The sequence below is a fragment of the Cucurbitaria berberidis genome (assembly GCF_010015615.1).
Source record: "Cucurbitaria berberidis CBS 394.84 unplaced genomic scaffold K460scaffold_4, whole genome shotgun sequence".
Taxonomy (NCBI): domain Eukaryota; kingdom Fungi; phylum Ascomycota; class Dothideomycetes; order Pleosporales; family Cucurbitariaceae; genus Cucurbitaria; species Cucurbitaria berberidis.
In genome coordinates this window covers 2,865,580-2,879,060 of record NW_024468938.1, presented here as the reverse complement: position 1 = coordinate 2,879,060, position 13,481 = coordinate 2,865,580, and the positions used below count along the sequence as shown (strand labels likewise).

Here is a 13,481-nt window from a genome sequence, read left to right as displayed (position 1 = left end):
GAGACCGCTGCCTTAGGCCTCACTATGCTTTCTTCATGATACTCCATGATCATATCTTTCTGGTGAGTTTCCACGACCCTAGAACAGCAGTCTCCAATCCAGATTGCCCACTCTTTGACCATGCCGATCCACCTGCAAAAAGTGATATGCGTCTTGAGAGACTTCCTTTTCGGGATAATGGGACGCCAGCTCGCAAATAGCCTTAACGGAAAGTCGAAGAACTGCACATGAGCTGTCCGTATCAATTCTTATGATTTCTACGCCGTTTTCGATTTCTGCTACTTCCTGAGACAAAACTTGAAAAACGTGCCATTCATTTCATCCCGGCCGTTTTGGCTGGCAGAATGGCTTACCTGCGCGAACACAATATGTCCGAAGCGAGAGATGTGATGTGACCGGGAAATTACGCCGAAAGAATTGTTTTGAGCCTTTCCGAGCGCAGGCCATATTGAGTGCTGGCAGCCAAGGCAGTACACGTACATTTGGCTGATAGGGTAACTTTGTCTGAGATGAGCTAGGCGTATGTTTCCATTGCAGCGATCACAATACCTAGTGTCGACTGGCAATTTTGGTAGGTGAATTTCTGCAAAGGGTCTATCTGCGTCGGATATAAAAGAAGAGTCTCGGTCCGTGATGGCGAAGTCGATCGTCAAGGCTTGTAGTACAATCTTTGCTCGACATAGACAGAGGTCTTGCTGGTAAATTTTGAGAACATTCAGAGCCAATTGGACCATAGAAACACTGTAATCGACTGTAAGACTATGGCCATCATGGCAGATTGAAAGGAGCGAGTAGACAGCGTCCTGTGGATTCGCGCATTCTTTGCCCCGGAAATGCCACAAAGACTCCAACAAAGTGCGCGATTTGACTGGTAATATATTGCGATCATCTGGTCGCCATTGCCGACCCTGAATGCATCTTTCAATAATCCCTCGGGCTCCACTATCGAGGACGCTTGAGTTTACTGCCTCGCCTGCTGCAACAAAGTAAACATCCCGGGCCAAAATTATCTCTTGAGTTATCCACGCGCGCCTCCAATATTCGTTATGAATGAAGTCTTCAAGGGCGCCTGATTTGTCGATAGGGAACAGTGAGTAAGGGGCTGCATCTTTCCCCTTCATGAAGCGAAAAAATGAAGCAATCATACGGTCGTCTCCCATCTAAACGAGAACACAGTGCGCATTTGAGTAAATTTCACCCATTTGTTTAACCTGATGATGTTTCTCCACCACATTCTCCTGGTCAATGCACATCGCATCAATCCAGAGAGATCGAGATGCGTGACTGAGGTCGAACGTTGGGCTTTTGTCACTGTGAAGCCTTGTCGTCTCTTGCTTTGTTATAACTTGCTTTGCGCTTATCATCTCCAGAAATTCAAAAAGATTTCTTCGCACTTGAAAAAGCTTGCCGTCGATGAGGATGTTGTTGGTGTGGCTTGCTGAACCCCAGACGTAAGACAGGCAGGTGTACTCAGAGTCTACCGTCGCATTCCGGATGTTGCACTGTATTGTGCCATTGGGACTAGGGGGAAGGATCTCAATCAAACGTATCGATGCTGTATTGAGATCGATGGGCGTATGTTTGAATGGCGCGAGAAACGATTGTGTAGATGCTAAGCCCCTCTGACGAAAAGGATTTTCTGTAGGGTAGACATATGCGGGCCGTCCTGGGGACTTTCTAATTCTGACTTTTGGCATATCTAGAGCGTATTTTCAGAGCAATTTGGTATGAGAGATGTCTTGATGTGTGAAGGCGACCAGGCTACTTCGTAGATATATGGGTGAAAGTGGGGCAGTGCAGCTGACCAGCCAGCTGAAATCGCATTTAGGCAGGCACCCTCATTTCTCAGCCTCGTTCTAAGCCCCCTCCATACGCGCTCAATTTCACCTTGCGTTTGCAAAAGTTTACGATGGTCTGTCAGTAGACATCGTCTCAAATTCCTCCGGCTTTGTAGAGATACATGCGACTAATCTAAAAGAGGTTGACGCGATGATTCTCAGATGGTCTGCGCCGGACCCGAGCCAACTCTCCGGTCGGAACTCAATCAGGCAAAGGATGAAGATCAACATGTATACGGAGCAACAGCGACCACATGCTAACAGGTGTTCCGGCGGGATGATATAGCTGGTCAATTGGAGCGCTTCATCTGAAGTGACGCGTTTGAATCCAGTAGTCATTTCGTAGCTAAATTTAAAGTCCTCATCTATCACCCAGCTCAGATATGGAAGGCAGGTGAGGTTGTTAACGATTTCGGGGAGTCCCGTACCGCATGCAGCCTTGAGGGAGTCAAGTCGTGGACTGGCTAGCCGAGATTCAGCTGGTAGTGAAAGAAGCGTACACGATGTAAGAGCGTTAAACTCAATGCACACTCAGAATTGAATCTATAACATCCTCATCCTGGTTCTTCGAACAAATGACCACTACGCATAACAAATGCTTACTCGCATTTAAACTCACCACCTCCTCGAATACTCCACTTTCCAATACTCTCGCAAAGTCGCCCAAGATTCGTTCAATTGGACCACACGATTCCTTTCGAAAACAGAGGAAATCGCTTTCCGAGTGTATATTGTTCCAGATAATGGTAACATCGAAGTCATCATGTGCCTTGTATTTAGCACTCGACTGGAGGGCAGACTGGTGGGACCACTCTATGGTGTGCGTTAGGGTAGCGTTGGAAATGAATAATGGGAAATACATACCGCCGACACCCGCAGTGGTCTCTGCATTCACGGTCCTGGCAGAGGAAGGTACCGACATAGTTACAGCGACAGCCAGCAGACCCTCCTTCGTAACAGCGAGGAAGGGTGTTGCCACCAGCGTCGCAACTGACTTCATATGTAGCAAGTACTCCCAGAGTGTCGTTTTTGGCGCGATTATAACGAAGCTCGGGAGTGGGGGATGCAAGGATAATCGTGGAGAGGGCGAAGAAGGCAACGAGGTTATGCATGATATATTCAACTAGTAGTAGCAAGTGGCGAGTGGCAAATCCCAGGAATAAACGGGAAGCCAGAAAAGCTAAGGATATAAAAGACATGTTGCGGGCGCGACCCTTGAGTTTAAATGTTATGATGGTCAGGACCATGAATGTTAAGGATTGCGGCACAGTTTGTGGGTAATTTCTGATCTTGTCACTAAAATACTGGTGCTCTATGATCTTACATATTGTCGCACTCATATAGCATGGATTCTGGGAAGGAACGTGAGATTTTGAGTTTTGCGGGGTGGGATAGATTGGCTGTCAGCCATTAGTTCTATTAACATCTGTGCATAGTTTGTATTTCCAACACGGGTGACAATGCCAACTCCCTGGTCCCTAGGCTGTCTGACGATCTGAAGACATCGCTATGTTAGATAAGCTGTTGGATTGCGTTGTAATATCCACGACACAACGCAAGTAATATTGGCTATTCTATTAGCGCTAGATGTTTAGGGGCTTTTACGTTTCAGACCCATTACACCACAAATATACATATGAACCAACAAATTACCCGTGGTGGTGGGATCTCAATTAAAATCCAACATCGAAGGGTATTCGAGTCACGCTATACGGTTTTCGTATCACGATACTGAAAAGGTTCTGATAGAAGGTATATTCCATAGATGCGGCATCCATTTTAAGGTATAGCGCTCTACTTTGTAAAGGACGCCCTCTGCGAAATCACTGCTCCCTCGTGTTGAGTAAATCATGTTTAGTTGCTTATTGTTCAACTAGGGTACACAGTTTCGGAGTCCTCTAAGCAATTGGATAACACTATCAACGGGAATTTGATTCTACCACCGTATTACTACGACCCTATTGAATCTTCTTCCATGAATGTCCTCTCGTACTGACTACACAAAGTTCCCTACAGTCCCCGAGCGCAAGGCTTCCACACTAGGCGGAGTCGTTGGCTGCCGAACCGGGTACTCCTTCCCCTCCGCCTCATTTTGTTTCTGACGGATCAATCCATTACCCCGCAGCACACTGTTGGTATAATTACCGGGACCTTGGCGATCTGGCTGGTATTTACTCGGAGGAGCGCTAGTATAGCTGGCCGTTGAGGGTGACTTTAACTTCGGTGCTTTTGCGTAGACTGCTTTTGCGATGTCATCAAGTGTCTGAATGAGTTTCGATGAGCCGTTCGTGGTCTTGCGGTGGGACTTGGCGAGCTGGTAGTCCACATGAGTGTACATGCTGTCCAGGCTATCCTTCGCTGTTCTAGCCTTTTCCTTCAGCGCCGCGATGGCGGTAGTTTGCACTGCAGGGTCTTCAAGAACTTCCGCGGAGATGACTAGCTTGATCACCTCGTTCCATGAGAACTCGTTTGCCAGAGCATCGACAGAATGGGGATGGAGGTAAGCCGCGAGCATGTGAGCGTCGAGGGCTGGGAGACGGATGTAGCGGTGGCATGGAATGAGTTGGCCGACGCGCGCTAGAAGTTGAGAGCTGGTAGGAATGTCCGCAAGGAGGAGTTGATATGTGGCTTCGTCGGCACCTAAGATCAGAATGATGCGATCGTCATAATAGCCGACCACGTCTTCGGAAGAGACCAAGTCCCAGTCTTCGCTGAGCTGTTTGTTGGTCATCCTGGGCGACCTCGAGCTAGTTGGATCCGTGGGCGAGACTTTTGAGTTTGCGAACATGTTTGGAAAGAGAGCCATGGTTGAATATCGTTGTTTGGGCTCTTGAGTAAGTATTTGATTGCTGAGTAGAGGGAAAAGGGAATTTGTAGTCAAGAGGCTTGCAAAACCTATAGCGGTAGTTGAAAGTGAAAGTGAATTAGTTCGTTTATTCCATGGTTACTCCACAATTCTCGAGGGGTCCAGGTGCGTACCAAGGTCGAAGGTCTACTGATTAGCGCAGCCGTTCCACTGTGAATTATACTCGCTTCCGAGACCAAACACGATTTCAGACCTTACCTGCACATCGTAAACTCGCTTGAACGGTACTTGAGCGGGAGTAACAAGGGAGCAGAAATAGGTTGAACGCAAAGAAAGACTTCAATTCCAGTTGTCGTACACTTCCACAAGGCACAGCCATCAAAGGCATCAGTTTTCCCCGTCAATTTTGACGTTGTATGTACACTTCCATCTAATTGTCTACTCCTATTTCGTCTCGAACTCTGGCGTAACGGCAAACGTTGGTCGGACAAACCTGGAACCGCATGATTAGCTTGACATTGCCGCGAATCGAGCACATTCTCGACATACCTGTCGTTGTGGTAAATCTTTGTTTCTGTGCCCAGCAGCTCCTTCTCCCTCGCCCTGTCCGCCAGATATCTTCGCACCTGATCGCGATCTTCTTCCGCCTGTAGCGCGGGAATGAGGTGTATCCGCGCCCACATCTTCTCGCGCGCGAGTTCGCTGTAGCTTGTCAGCATTGCCCTCCCTCTCTGGAACTACCCGCATATGTCCCTTCGCCTGCGACGTACTTGTGTTCCCTGATACCCTGCCCAACCCTCCAGAATCCATATGTCATCAACGCCGCCGTTCCGAATAGGTATGCGGCTGGCCGGAAGCCACGAGCGGGGAGGTTGCGCTTGTATTGGACGGGGCTGTAGCCGCCCGTCGGCGGCATATCCTGCGGCATGGTGGGCAGCTGTATTCGTGGTTCAATGGGTGGGTGAAGTGTGCCGTCACTGGGATGTGAGGTTGAGGCTCAGAGCTCTGGCGGAGGAGAGGGCAGGGGTGGGGCTTGGCACGCGCTAGTGAGTGAGCATAATTTTGTCGACTGTGAGTGGGCAACTCAACACCACACTTCCAGTTAATTGAAGCACAGGTCATAGCAATCATGGAGTCTGATGAGCGGCCTGCAAAGATGCGAAAGCTGGAGCATGCGGATGATGAACAGAGCTCTCTGAATGCGGATATTGTAACTTCCACTGCAATACCGGACGCGCAAACTCCCGTGACCGCGGAAAATGCAGAGGCAGAAGAGTCAGCTACAGCAGCAACTGGCACACCAGCTGGTGACGAGGATGCGGCGCCAAAGTTGTCTAAAAATCAACTCAAGAAGCAGAAACGTCACGACCGTTGGGAAGCAGGGCGGGAGGATCGCAAACAGAAGCGGAAGGACAAAATCAAAGAGAAGAAGGAGCGATGGCGTGAAGCGAGGAAGTCAGATGGAGATGGGACTAGCAGCACAGTACAGCCACGGCCAGCGCGAGCACTAAGGCATTCAGCAGGCTTGGGAACCCAGGTCCCTGTCACAATCATCTTCGATTGCGACTTTGAAGACTTCATGTTTGATCACGAACTCAAGAGTTTGGGACTTCAAATCACGAGATCTTACAGCGACAATCGCAAGGCCAAGTTTAGGGCCCATCTAGCATTAAGCAGTTTTGGAGGGAAGATGAAAGAACGGTTTGATGGAATCCTCGCGCAGCAGTACACACACTGGAAAGGCTTTCGCTTCTCCGAGGAGGACTTTGTGGCAGTGGCACAGACGTCGAAAGAGTGGATGACTGGCCCAAAGGGTGGTGAGATTGCGGGAGCGTTGAAGCCCTCAGAAGAAGATGGAGCTTCTGGCGAGGAAGAGAAGACAGACAAGACGATCGAAGAAGGCGAGATCGTCTACCTCTCCGCTGAGTCCGACAACGTCCTCACACATCTCAAACCTAACAGCACATACATCATTGGAGGGCTGGTTGACAAGAATCGACACAAGGGCATCTGCCACAAGCGAGCCGTCGAACGAGGAATCAAGACCGCGAAGCTACCCATTGGCGAGTTCCTGGAGATGAACAGTAGGCAAGTGCTGGTGACGAACCATGTGCTGGAAATCATGCTCAAGTGGATGGAGTCCGGAGACTGGGGCAAGGCGTTTATGGAGGTGATTCCGAAACGGAAGGGCGGGAAACTCAAGGATGGCGGGGACGACGAAGAGGCGGACCTAGATGAAGCGGAGCACAAGGAAGAGCTTGATCAGGACATGGAGGAAGCGGAAGATGTTTCAGCAGAACCCGCGCCCAAAGTCCCACAGTCTGAAGAACCAACGCAGGCAGAAAAGGGAACAGAAGCTTGGAATCAAGGCATATAAAAATTTAACTTCTTGAGCTTGTTCGCGCACCGAATGCCGTACAGCAAATACAACCCCATTTGCGTGCTCGTGAAAATGGCTCTGTACCCCGAATTATGCATATGTCTCAGGTGATTATTGATTGTCCTCCAGCTTTAGCACTTTCGAAAGACTTTAACATGACAAATCTATCGGGTAACGGGTAAACAAACTTTCTGGGGATCTGCTAGGGCGCTACTCGGACTTCCGAGGTTGAGCTACACCCAGAGGAACCAGAAGCCAAATGAATCCCTAATCGTTGTATCATCGTGCGAAAGCGTTAAATTCAATTGTATATGAAAAGCCAGCTCAGCACAGCATTTTAGCTGAAAGCTCATTTGTGCGACATGTTCTCATTCCTCAAATCCCCAGGCTCCTAAACAGCCGTCAGCCCACTATTACGCAACGTCACCGCTGTACTCCCCCAGCGCCGCAACCTAAGACAATCCCAGCCTACAGCACCCAACGTCGCCCGCGCGACCCGCTATTCATTCAGGCACATTACTACCAGAATCGCATCCATGCCGGCCACAGCAGATACACCTTCTTCGCCGCCCGCCCGCTCCCCTCCCCCCAAACAACCCTCCCAGCGATCTACGCCCAAGCGCTCCTCCTCATACTTTACGTACCCGGTCTCGTACGCGGTATCTGGCATTCTGCGGCGACTGAACACCGATTCGAGCCCCAACGCCGCCTCAGATTCAAAGGCAGAGAACAATAGCAACAGCGCGAGCAACATACAAGCGCAACTCCAGTCCACCGCATCGTCCCTCTCACACTCCTTCGCCAGCCTCGTATCCTCGTCCACATCAGACATGAATTCAGTCTTCCAGCCACCACGAACAGCGTCGCCCTTCCAACCGCCGCCACTCACACCGTTATCGTTGAAGGGGTGGCGGAGTGGCATGCGGGAGAAAGGCAAGCTACTGAGCAAAGCGCTGGCGGAGGAAATCAGGCTATTAGTGCCGCCGAGGCTACAGCTTGTAGATGAGTGGAGCTTGGCGTACAGTTTGGAGCAAAATGGGGTCAGCTTAGGGACACTGTATCAGAAGAGTGAAGAGTACAGGGGGAAGAGGGGTGGTTATGTGCTTGTGGTTAGGGATGGCGGTGGCAGTGTACGTCTTCAAAACACACCACCAACTTGAAAACCGCTGACATATGCAAACAGGTCTTCGGCGCATACCTTTCAGATCCACCATATCCCTCGCCACATTTTTACGGCAACGGCGAATGCTTTCTCTGGCGCGCACACATCCTGTCCTCGATACCCGACCTCGCGAATCTTCCACCGCCTCCTTCTGCAGATACCACAAATGCTGTTCGCATGACAACAATAGCGACACCAAAGTCGAAGCCTGATGCACTATCGCCACCACAAAATGGTCAAGCGAACAAGAGCGGGACGAGCACGCCCGACAGGATAAGATTCAAGGCGTTTCCATATAGTGGGGTCAACGATTACATGATATTTTGCGAGCATAGTTATTTAAGCATTGGTGGGGGGTAAGAACACTCGCTATTTTTCGGGGGAGTTCATGCTGATAGTTTTACAGTGACGGTCATTATGGCCTTTGGCTAGACGACAACCTTGAGAACGGCGTTTCCGATACTTGCCCAACATTCGGCAACGAGCCATTGAGCGACGACGGCAAAAAGTTCGATGTTATGGGCGTGGAACTATGGTACATTGGCGCATGATCAAGCTGTCTATTTTCTCTTCGCAAGATACCAAAATATGTTCTCAACTCCGGTGGCATTGGATTTCACGTGCTTTCAACGGTCAGGTTTTACACAAAAAACGATTCTCAATGATACCACACATGGCAGGCTCAACACAGGTGAGATAGTACACCTGCAGGATGGGTGATTTACCCAACACGCTTAGTATTCAAAACGATTGGCTTTTACCACTCTTACCAATTGCTCTCACTTGGTGTCAAGTCTGCTCTTACTTATCAGTGTACGCAGTATTCCTCAGACACGCAATTGTTTGAATTCTCTAATCTAGCTTGGTTGCCTTCAACTACTTGAACGCTTTCCAACTCATCCGTCAGCTGCAGATTCTGCACGCCAACGCTGCTCGCCTAACCTACGCTCATCATCACAACAAAACTCGGATCAAAATTTACCACGATGGCCGTCGTGAAGACTCGTGGCGCGGTTAAGAAGCTGGGGCCTATTGTGTAAATGTCTCGAGCCGTTGTACGTATCTGCTGCTCACCCGCATATAGGCTTGGTCGCAAGATCGTCCAGTTCAAGATAAAAAACTGTTCTCGACACTTCACGCTCCACGAAGACTTGATATGCGCCAACTCGAAGTACTTCAAAGAAAGGCTGCAGAAGGACTGCAAAGCTATCAAGGAAGGATGCGCCATCTGTCATGAGCAACTCGACCCCAAAGTCGACGATATCACGTTCTGCAGGGCTAAATGCGGGCAGAACGTCCATGAAAACTGCATCGAGGAGTGCAAGACGTCGGAGACCGGCCGGGATACTTGTCCGATGTGTCGAAAGAACTGGAAAAACAAGACCGAGGACCCTATCATTGTAGAAAACGACCTTGACCGGGACGCCGTGCAAATATACATTGACTGGCTATATACTGGAACTCTGCATATCGATGAAAATATCAACCGGGGCAAGGACGATTTCAACCTCGTCCTCCTAAAGGCCTGGAAAGTCGCCACGATATTGAAAGATTGGAATTTCATGTACGCCATCATCGCCGAATATATAGGTACAATGGAAGATGGATCAAATGCTGGCTTCTGGGTCAGCTCTACGAAGTACGCTTTCGAGGACGAGAATATAAAGTCAATGCAGATATTCGTCATCGATGCATTCTTGGTGTACATGCGCGACGACTGGTTTGAGACCTGGGCATCGAAATTCCCTCCTACATTCACACACGCTGTGTGTGGAACCGTCCTAGGAGCGATAGTGGAGAAGGAAAGTTCCAAAGATCTTTTGGCAAGGCATACACATGAACAATACGAGCTGGAGGAGCACAGCAACGCCGGGGAGACTAATGATGAGGACGAGGCAGTTTCCCAAAACGAAGCGGAAGAAATAGTTAGCGAGGAAGATGAGGAAATGTCGGAAGGTGAAATGGAGGAGTCAACTCATTGAGGTTTGAGGACCTGCCAAATACCGCAAGGGTACCGCTCGGTGTTTGGGATACAGCGTACAGGAGGGCGGCGACTCTTCTTTCTTTTCTTATGATTATTTCTCGCCTTGAATATCTTCAGGAATCTTCCATAGCTACGGCACTAAAAGTCTATCTTCTTGTTCTCTCACCTGCATTCTTATCACGCCGCTCAAACAGAGAAAACAAACAAACCTTCTCTTACCTCGTCAGGCCGATACAACCTTCTCTTGACTACTACATTTCTCTTTCCACTATCTTCGATCTAGGCAATGACTATCTCCAAGAGCCGAGGAGCGACCAAGAAGTTGGGTCCAATCAGGTACGCAACTCTCGATAACCCGACAGAATGAAACCCCTACTAACATAAAACAGCATCGGCAGCAAAATTGTACGCTTTAAAATCCCTAATCTCGACCGCCGGTTCACCGTGCACGAGGATCTCATCTGCCGCACATCCACTTTCTTTAAAACCCGCTTGCAAAAGCGCCGCAAGATCCTCAACGACCAAGACGAATGCTGCGTCTGCGCCGAAGCCCTCAATCCACACATCAAAGACCTTACCTTCTGCATCAAGTGCGGTCAAAACGTCCATGAAACTTGCATCGAGACGTGGAAGCGATCGTTCGTTCACCAGGGCTATGATAAGCCGCCGCCAACCTGCCCGATGTGTCGCGCTACCTGGAAGAACGAACCGCTGCTGAAGTATCTTGGGGTTGAGGGCGATTTGGATGCTGAAGCCGTACAAGCCTACCTTGACTGGCTATACTGTAGCAGTCTACACATTGACAAGAGTGTATCACGAAAGACAGATGCCTTCAACGTAGCCCTGCTAAAAGTCTGGGAGGTCGCCAACGCCGTCGAGGACGAAACATTCAAGAACGAAATCATACGAACGTTCTTTACCGAGGCGAGGGCATGCTTCTGGTCCGACTCGGTCAAATGGGCATTTACCCAAAGCAAGCGGAGTGAAGAGATCAAGGCATTCGTCATCGAAGTTTTCATGGCGTACATGGAGCCTGGCTGGTTCAAGAAAGAAGCTGCGAAGTGGCCGGATGTTTTTACGTGGGAGTTGGCTGATGTGGCGATGGCGAGGGGGGAGAGGAAAAGTTTCAAAGAGTTGGAGGAACGGCACTGCAAGGCGATGGGGACACAAGACGAGGGAGGGTTTAGTGGCGAGTCTTCTTGTGAGATTGACTCTGATGATGAGCTGAGTGGTGTTCTTGGACAGCCGGCCTGCGATGCTCTCCGTGATCGTCGCCGTGATGTTCATCAAGAGGCGGACTTGTCACTTGCGCCACTACCGAACGCTGGTCTTCCCTCTTTATCACGGCCTTGGAGACGCAAGTGAGAGCCTCGTCTGGTTCTGGAAGATTATGCCTTTTGGCTTCAAAGAAGGGATAGATTGAGGAAAGTAGCCCACGGCGTAAGTCAAGACGGTCTGCGGCTCGGGCTCCAAATTTCATTCACTTCACTTCACCATGATACGCCGCCATTCAGTGGTGAGATGAGCTAGTTTAGGTTAATAACTATGAAGGTCTCTTTCCCGAGCTTTTTCTCAACTTTACTCCAACAACAGCCGCACACAGCCGGCCGCATTCAAGCCCGGTTCTGTGAACGAAAATTCCCGAACCACCAAAGCGTATTGGTGTCTTGAAGCGCAAAGCCGTCAAGTGAGTTACCTTGGAATTCTTCGGAATAGCATTAACTTACTAAACGTGCATATATGGCCGCAAAGTCGTACGCATCCAAGTTGGACAATCTCGAGAGCACTTCACCATTCACGAGGACCTCTTATGTAGCAAATCGCAGTTCTTCCGCAAAAAGCTTCAAACTAAGCGCAGGTTAATCGAAGGAGACTGCTCAGTTTGTCGCGAAGGACTAGAACTAGGGGTCAAGGAGTTGACCTTTTGCAGCATGACTTGTGGCAACAACTTTCACCATGACTGCATCGAGCGTTGGAAGGAGCAGCCACCTGATAGGGAAGCCTTGAGGTGCCCAGTATGTCGCGAAAAGTGGGAGAGTGAGAGAACCACCATTTCAGTCCATCGCTTCAAAGACTTCAATAGCGTCGCATTCGAAATTTACGTCGAATGGTTATACCACGGCCAGATCTGCGTGGAGCCTTCTCAGTCAGGAAAACCCAAGTTTCATCATCTTGTAGAGGCCTATCTACTGGGTGTACAAATCCAGGATAATCATTTCTGCAAGGCAGTGTTGCACGGATCTATCGAGATCTTCAGGGATCATCACTGTATACCTTGTCCTCAAACTATCGCTTATGCATACGAGAAAACGTGCGACCAGTCTCCTCTCCGGAAACTACTCGTTCGCATATATGTCATCGCGGCGCGCCAACAATGGTTCCATGGAAAAGAATACCTGGCGGTGTTTATGCATGACCTCGCTCTAGCTCTTCTCAAAGAATCGCCCCGAAAGAAAGAGTGGGATGCGGAGCTGGTGAAAAGGGAGTTTTGCGCGGATGAGGGTTACGATAAAGATATGGTAGCTAGAGATTCGAATGAGCAGCGAGAAAGCGCTGTTGTCGCGACGCAGGCGGAAGATTAGTTTGCCCTGGCCTACTCTCGCTTCCAGGCAGGCCAGCTTTTACACAGACCCAGCGAGCATACAATACGACAATTCTATTGAAGCTGTCAAGTTATTGGCAAGAAGGGATTGTTAGCAGCGTCTATATGAAGGATTGCGAGTTAGAAGCCGTTAGGACATGGGAATTTCTGGTAGTCACCACTCGGAACATATTTCCTTACGATACGAGTTCAGAATAAGCAAACAGCATTTCACTTGAGGCATTTGGGATTATACACGGCTCTTTGCCACGACGTGCCGCCGTAGCATCCAAAGATTCTCAAAACGTCTAGTGAGGCATCTGCAAAAAGGGCCATTCTTGGATCTACTCCGGCTTCTATACCCATGCTTTAATACCATTAGAAGTTGAATAAACTCCACATATTTCCCTTCGAATTAACTTTGACATTGCGAACGCACTAAGCTTTTCACACTCGTCAATGGGAACCTCAGTGATCGGTATTGAGTGATAAGCACTGCCTTCACCCTGGCATACACTACCTCCGAGTAAGGTCACAAGGCATTCTTTATTAAGCCGCGGTCACCTCACCTTTTGGCCTTCATTGCGTTTGTCGTTCACCATGAGGAGGTAGTTAGCCTCCATCAGTCTTCAATCATACATGAGCGACGTCACCACTGTTTGCTGACCCATTTCGGAAATATTACCAATAACTGTCCGAAATAGCAAGTGTATATTCAAATCTTTTGATC

The 13,481-nt window shown here is 49.3% G+C and overlaps 10 protein-coding genes across 10 annotated transcripts; 5 read left to right on the top strand and 5 right to left on the bottom strand.

Annotated features, from left to right (window-relative positions):
- Window positions 1-125: 125 nt before the first annotated feature.
- Window positions 126-1,586, bottom strand: K460DRAFT_433433 (uncharacterized protein). Its single transcript, XM_040938370.1, has one exon. The coding sequence runs from the start codon at window positions 1,158-1,160 to the stop codon at window positions 279-281; it is 882 nt and encodes a 293-aa protein (XP_040786275.1). The 5' UTR covers window positions 1,161-1,586; the 3' UTR covers window positions 126-278.
- Window positions 1,161-1,697, bottom strand: K460DRAFT_291258 (HET-domain-containing protein; the record flags this gene model as incomplete). Its single annotated transcript, XM_040929264.1, has 1 exon — window positions 1,161-1,697. The coding sequence occupies one exon, from the start codon at window positions 1,695-1,697 to the stop codon at window positions 1,161-1,163; it is 537 nt and encodes a 178-aa protein (XP_040786274.1).
- A 661-nt stretch (window positions 1,698-2,358) lies between these two features.
- On the bottom strand, window positions 2,359-2,700 carry K460DRAFT_433418 (uncharacterized protein; the record flags this gene model as incomplete). Its single annotated transcript, XM_040938369.1, has 1 exon — window positions 2,359-2,700. One exon carries the CDS (start codon window positions 2,698-2,700, stop codon window positions 2,359-2,361), a length of 342 nt encoding a protein of 113 aa, XP_040786273.1.
- Window positions 2,701-3,834: 1,134 nt separating this feature from the next.
- On the bottom strand, window positions 3,835-4,569 carry K460DRAFT_290525 (uncharacterized protein; the record flags this gene model as incomplete). Its single annotated transcript, XM_040929205.1, has 1 exon — window positions 3,835-4,569. The coding sequence occupies one exon, from the start codon at window positions 4,567-4,569 to the stop codon at window positions 3,835-3,837; it is 735 nt and encodes a 244-aa protein (XP_040786272.1).
- Window positions 4,570-4,973: 404 nt separating this feature from the next.
- Window positions 4,974-5,587, bottom strand: K460DRAFT_368565 (uncharacterized protein). Its single transcript, XM_040933803.1, has 3 exons — window positions 5,415-5,587; window positions 5,194-5,346; window positions 4,974-5,137 (listed from the first exon to the last, which is right to left on the bottom strand). The coding sequence occupies exons 1-3, from the start codon at window positions 5,570-5,572 to the stop codon at window positions 5,089-5,091; spliced, it is 360 nt and encodes a 119-aa protein (XP_040786271.1). The 5' UTR covers window positions 5,573-5,587; the 3' UTR covers window positions 4,974-5,088.
- Window positions 5,588-5,739: 152 nt separating this feature from the next.
- On the top strand, window positions 5,740-7,093 carry K460DRAFT_368563 (uncharacterized protein). Its single transcript, XM_040933802.1, has one exon. It carries the CDS (start codon window positions 5,774-5,776, stop codon window positions 7,019-7,021), a length of 1,248 nt encoding a protein of 415 aa, XP_040786270.1. The 5' UTR covers window positions 5,740-5,773; the 3' UTR covers window positions 7,022-7,093.
- Window positions 7,094-7,278: 185 nt separating this feature from the next.
- K460DRAFT_316339 (TLD-domain-containing protein) lies at window positions 7,279-8,954 on the top strand. The gene is made up of 3 exons (XM_040930339.1): window positions 7,279-8,154; window positions 8,208-8,542; window positions 8,593-8,954. The coding sequence occupies exons 1-3, from the start codon at window positions 7,561-7,563 to the stop codon at window positions 8,735-8,737; spliced, it is 1,074 nt and encodes a 357-aa protein (XP_040786269.1). The 5' UTR covers window positions 7,279-7,560; the 3' UTR covers window positions 8,738-8,954.
- A 218-nt stretch (window positions 8,955-9,172) lies between these two features.
- Window positions 9,173-10,230, top strand: K460DRAFT_342150 (uncharacterized protein; the record flags this gene model as incomplete). Its single annotated transcript, XM_040931180.1, has 2 exons — window positions 9,173-9,222; window positions 9,271-10,230. The coding sequence occupies 2 exons, from the start codon at window positions 9,173-9,175 to the stop codon at window positions 10,166-10,168; spliced, it is 948 nt and encodes a 315-aa protein (XP_040786268.1). The 3' UTR covers window positions 10,169-10,230.
- A 226-nt stretch (window positions 10,231-10,456) lies between these two features.
- K460DRAFT_289503 (uncharacterized protein) lies at window positions 10,457-11,535 on the top strand (the record flags this gene model as incomplete). Its single annotated transcript, XM_040929125.1, has 2 exons — window positions 10,457-10,506; window positions 10,560-11,535. 2 exons carry the CDS (start codon window positions 10,457-10,459, stop codon window positions 11,533-11,535), a joined length of 1,026 nt encoding a protein of 341 aa, XP_040786267.1.
- Window positions 11,536-12,005: 470 nt separating this feature from the next.
- On the top strand, window positions 12,006-12,752 carry K460DRAFT_289584 (uncharacterized protein; the record flags this gene model as incomplete). Its single annotated transcript, XM_040929132.1, has 1 exon — window positions 12,006-12,752. A coding segment is annotated over one exon (747 nt), but the record flags the coding sequence as incomplete, so codon positions are not given.
- Window positions 12,753-13,481: the final 729 nt, after the last annotated feature.